This window comes from Castanea sativa, chromosome 7 (genome assembly GCF_040712315.1).
Source record: "Castanea sativa cultivar Marrone di Chiusa Pesio chromosome 7, ASM4071231v1".
Taxonomy (NCBI): domain Eukaryota; kingdom Viridiplantae; phylum Streptophyta; class Magnoliopsida; order Fagales; family Fagaceae; genus Castanea; species Castanea sativa.
Window position 1 is genome coordinate 45,093,505 of NC_134019.1, and position 5,805 is coordinate 45,099,309.

Genomic DNA, 5,805 nt, shown 5'->3' on the forward strand with positions numbered 1-5,805 from the left:
CTCACCCCTCCAGGGTGATGTCTGTAGCCCGGCCACCTGCCGAGGCCTCTAACCTTGAGCCGAAGAAGGCTCGGACGAAGATCCAACCGATGTTGAGTTTTTCGAATGAGGCGAAAGCTAGAACCATACAACCACATGACGATGCCCTGGTGGTCACCTTTAGGATTGAAGGGTATGATGTGAAAAGGGTGTTGGTGGATCAAGGCAGCGGGGCAAAGATTATGTACTCTGATTTGTACAAGGGGCTAAACTTGAAACGTGAAGATTTGACAGCTTATGATTCATCTTTGTTAGGCTTTGATGGGAAAGTTGTTGTTCCAATGGACCAGATTAGACTACCCGTGCAAGCCGATTCAGAGGTGGTAGAGGTTTACTTCATCGTGGTGGATGCTTATTTTCCCTACACATCCATTGTAGCAAGAACCTGGCTTCATGCCTTAGGAGTCATTTCGTCAACTGTACATTTAAAGGTGAAATATCCGTCCGTGGACCAGATTGAGGAGCTGGTTGAGAGCCAGTCCGTGGCTAGGCATTGCTTGATGGCTGCAATAATGTATCAGCCAAGAGTTGAGTTCTCGGCCTCTGTTGAAAAGGGCTTATAGTAATTAAGGACTCTGGTGTTATCTACTGATGCTGTTTTAGAAGGGCCAAAGTGTGAGAAGTTAGAGAAAATTGTTATTGATGATGATTCGGAAACGTTCTTTCAGGTCAGAGCTCAACTGCCTCCTCGAGAAAAGGAAGAGCTGATAGTGTTCCTTAGGGAGAATATTGATCTGTTTGCATGGAGTGCTTATAAAGCTCCTAGGGTGGATCCAAACTTCATTTGTCATTATCTGAATGTAAACCCAGTTACTATCCCTAGAAAGCAACCACCTCGAGGCTCATCTAAAGAGTATTTTAACTGTCAAGGAGGAGGTGATCAAACTTAAGCAGGTCAGGGCTATTAAAGAGGTGTTTTATCTTGAGTGGCTTGCTAATACTGTAGTGGTGAAAATGAAGAATGGAAAGTGGCAAGTATATGTGGACTTCACAGATTTGAACAAGGCCTATCCAAAAGATCCTTTCCCTATGCCTCGAATAGACCAGCTGGTGGATACGACTGGAGGCCATCCTTGGATGAGCTTCTTAGATGCCTTCTAGGGATACCACCAAATACCACTGGCTTTGGGTGATTAGGAGAAGACAACTTTCGTCACTCCTACTGGAAATTACCACTACAATGTGATGCATTTTGGTTTAAAGAATGCAGGGTCTACCTATCAGAGGATGATGACCAGGATATTCAAGCCATAACTAGGTAAAAATATTGAGGTTTATATAAATGATATGGTAGTAAAGAGTAAGGTAGTGTCTGAGCACGTGGGAGACCTCAGGAATATTTTTGAAATATTGAGGAAACACAAACTGCGCCTCAATGCTTCCAAGTGTCCCTTTGGAGTGAAATCAGGTAAATTTCTAGGCTATATGGTCACTCATCATGGAATTAAGGTCAACCTTGATCAGGTTAGGACAATTAATAGTTTACAGCCAACTTGGAATCCCAAAGAAGTTTAGAAATTAATAGGAATGACTGCCACCTTAAATCGATTTATCTCTCAGTCTGCGGACAGGTGTAGACCTTTCTTCCAGTTGTTGAATAAGTGGAAGGGATTTGAATGGACTGAGGAGTGTGTTTTGGCCTTTCAACAGCTTAAGGAGTACCTTTCTTTGCCACCTATTATGTCCAAACCCGAGGAGGATGAGGTTTTGTTTGCTTACATTGTCATGGCTTCTCATATCGTGAGTTTGGTGCTAAAACGGGTTGACAGTGGTGTACAAAGGCCAGTTTACTATGTGAGCAAGTCGTTGCATGAAGCAAAGGTTCGTTACCTACCACTAGAAAAGGCCATTTTGGCAATAGTGCATGCTACGCGTAAGCTCCCTCACTACTTCCAATCCCACACAGTTGTTGTCTTAACCCAACTTCCGCTCAGATCATTACTTTGAAGCGCTAATTACACAGAAAGGATTGCCAAATGGGGTACAATCTCAGGGGCTTTTGGTATTAAGTACATGCCTCGCACCTCTATTAAGGGCCAAGTCCTCGCAAATTTAGTGGCTGAGTTTGCTGAATCCCCATTGGAGGAGAAAGTTAAGAAGCAGAACATGGATGGAAAATCAGTTGGCATGGTCTCCTTGTAAGAGCCTTTATTTTGGAGGGTGTACGTTGATGGTGCAGTAAATCAAAGAGGATCTGGAGTGAGGCTGGTTATAATTTCTCCTAAGATGATCATTATTGAAAAATCCTTAAGGTTGGGTTTCTCGGCCACAAATAATGAAGCTGAGTATGAGGCTCTATTGGTAGGGATAACTATGGTTCATAAAATGGGAGGAAAAACAGTGGAGATGTTCTCAGATTCGAGATTGGTTGTAGGCCTAGTAGAGGGAGAGTTGGAAGCCAAAGATCTGAGAATACAAGAGTATTTGAATCAGGTTAGACACTTACAGTTGGGATTTGAGTCTTTCACCTTATTGAAAATCCTTAGAAGCAGAAATATCTATGCTGATTCTCTGGCCACTCTCGCAACATCCTTGGCGCAGAGCTTACCTCGAGTTATCCTTGTTAAAGACTTGTGTAAGCCTACTGAGGAAGGGAGAGATGGTCCATATTCATCAGATTAAGGTGGGACCTAGTTGGATGGGCTCCATTGTGCTATTCCTTAGAGAGGATATCTTGCCCGAGGGGAAGTCTGAGGCTGACAAAGTACGTAGAAAAGCTCCTCAGTTTTGGCTTTCTAAGGACCAAAAGCTGTACAAGCACTCTTTTTCTGGACCATATCTGCTATGCATACATCTTAAGGTAGTAGAACTACTTCTAGAAGAGTTACATGAAGGGATTTGTGGAAGCCACACAGGAGGCGGATCCTTATCTCACAGGGCCCTCACCCAAGGATATTGGTGGCCGAACATGCAGAAGGAAGCGCAAGAGTAAGTGAAGAAGTGCGACCAATGCCAAAAGTTTGCTCCAAATATTCATCAACCAAGGGTGTCCTCAATCCACTGTCCAGCCCTTGGCCTTTTGCTCAATGGGGCTTAGATATTGTAGGGCCTTTCCCTAAGGCAGTAGAGAATAAGAGATGGCTGCTGGTTGGCACAGATTATTTCACCAAGTGGGTTGAAGTTGAACCACTGGCAAATATCAAGGACATGGATGCTAAAAGGTTTGTTTGGAAAAACATTGTCAACCGGTTTGGGATTCCTCATACCCTCATCTCGGACAATGGCCTTCAGTTTGATAGCAAAACTTTCAGGAGGTATTGTTGTGACCTAAGCATTACGAATAGGTATTCCACCTTGGCTTATCCATAGGAGAATGGACAAGTCGAGGCTGTCAATAAGGTCATAGTGAATAGATTCAAGAAGAGATTGGATGATGTAAAGGGAAAATGGGTGAAAGAGCTGCCACACGTCTTTTGGACATATCGAACTACACCTCGCAAATCCACAAGGGAGACATCATTTTCAATGACTTACGGGGCCGAGGTTGTAATTCCTCTCAAGACCAGATTCCCAACACTAAGGATGAGCTCTTTCACTCCGAGAAATAATCATGGGCTGTTAGAGAAGAGCTTAGATTTGATTGAAGAACGAAGGGTAAATGACATGATTCAATTGGCCTATTATCAACACAAGCTCAAGTAAGGGTATGACTCAAACGTGAGTTTAAGGCCACTAGCGCCTGGAGATTTGGTATTAAGAAAGGTTTTGGGTATTGCAAAGAACTCAACATGGGGAAAGTTAGAGCCCAACTGGGAAGGGACATATCGCATCACCTCAGTAGCTAGAATAGGGGCATATTATCTTGAAGATCTAGATGAAAATGTTGTACCACGCCTCTGGAATGTAAATAACCTGTGAAAGTAATATTATTAATGAAAGTCTTTTTTGTCATTTATCGTTTATTACATTATGCGTTACACTTCTTACTTACTTAAGTATTAAACAAAACCTTAGTTATGCTTAGTTCCTCGGATCACCTACTTTGGGTAAATTAATACTTATATCATTTTTCTAAGTGTTAAACAGAACCTTAGTTATGCCTAGTTCCTCAAACCACCTACTTTGGGTAAATTAATACTTCATGTCATTTTACTTTAGTATTGCCTGGTTCCTCAAATCACATACCTTGGGTAAATTGATACTTCATATCATTTTTCTAAGTGTTAAACAGAACCTTAGTTATGTCTGGTCCCTTGAACCACCTACTTTGGGTAAATTGATACTTCATGTCATTTTACTTAAGAATCAAGCAGAACATTAGTCATGTCTGGCTCCTCAGACCACATACCTTGGGTAAATTGATATTTTTTTATCATTTATCTAAGTGTTAAACAGAACTTTAGTTATATCTAGTTCCTCAAACCACATACTTTAGGTAAATTAATACTATTTATTATTTATTTAAGTCTCAAATAGAACCATCCATGCTGAATGGCAAAGACCTTCACTGTAATGACCTGAACAAATGGACATTCATGAGCTTCACTTAAAGCATATGTAAGAATACCAAATATATCTATTATCTGTTTGAGATTTAATTGTTCCTCCAAGTCCTTTAGACTTATTGAAAAGTGGGGGGTTAAGTGGAGTCCAATATGGATGAATGCTCTGCTATTATGTATAATTTTGAAGTTAAAGGTATACTTTGATGAGATTGTGAACTTAGTAGGATTAACCTGTTCTGTTGAGTAGGATTAACCTGTTCTGTTGCTAATCCGGAAGGTGTGATAACTGTGCTACCACTTATGTAGATAACCAAATGGAGCTATATCTCATTGTCATGTTAGTTAAGTATTAAACAAAACAGAAACTATGTTAGGATCAATATAAATATCACAATTATGAAAGAAAAACTTATAATCATCATTGATCTAAGCCTTAGAAAAAGGCAAGTTGCTTACAAAAGATCAAACTGAATTACAAGTTCAAGGAACATAAACAATAGTTTAAAAATAAATAAATAAAAAATAAAAGAAGAAGAAGAAGAAGAAGAAGACAACTCATGGTTTCATCTTTATTACAAGTTTGTCCTTTGGAGTCTTGGCAGGCTGGGTGGTTGTTGCTGCTAAAAATGCCAAACCCTTACTCTTGGGATCTTCCTTGGCAAGAATGGGGAGAGTTGCCAAAATAAACTCGTGGGTTTGAGAAACCACCCCTCCCTTGGAAGAATCCTTGGGTGCATCCGAGGGCTTTGTAATCTAGGGGCGGCCTTCTTGGGGACTTCTTTCTCCTTATCAGGTGTGCGGGTTTGCTCTGCCCCTCTTTGATGACTGCTGGGAGGAAGAGGGTCCTTGGTTAGAACCTCTTCAATAAGGCTTGTACCGTTAGGGGCTGCATCATCCAGGGAAGCTAAGGAGCTTGATGCCCGAATTACAAGGGGGTAGTATACATTTTCTGCTCTCCTAAGTGCCAAGAAGGCCTCAAACCCTGCCCGGTTGAGGGCCTCATTCCACACATCGAGGCAGTATGCTCTACATACCCCCGAAACCTCAAACCTGAGGGCCCCCTCGGTCTCAGCTACCCCCACGTCGTAGCCATCTTGTTTGGCCTGATCCTTGGCCTTCTTAGCATTCTCCAACTTCTTCTTTAGCAGTTTGATTTGCTCCCTGGTAGCAGTAAGCTCATTCTCGGCTTGGCGGAGTTGCTTGCGCTGAGTCTCGGCCTCTCTTTCTACCCATTCCAATGCCGCCTCAGCGCTTTTCTTCTCCCTCTCGACCTCAGTGAGTTAGGCGTTCAACTCCTTCACCCTCTTTTAAACCACATTAA

At 41.9% G+C, this 5,805-nt stretch overlaps 1 protein-coding gene across 1 annotated transcript; it reads left to right on the top strand.

Annotated features, from left to right (window-relative positions):
• The first annotated feature begins 1,326 nt into the window (after positions 1–1,326).
• LOC142644548 (uncharacterized) lies at positions 1,327–2,661 on the top strand. The gene is made up of 4 exons (XM_075819136.1): positions 1,327–1,503; positions 1,690–1,912; positions 2,003–2,177; positions 2,292–2,661. Exons 1-4 carry the CDS (start codon positions 1,327–1,329, stop codon positions 2,659–2,661), a joined length of 945 nt encoding a protein of 314 aa, XP_075675251.1.
• Positions 2,662–5,805: the final 3,144 nt, after the last annotated feature.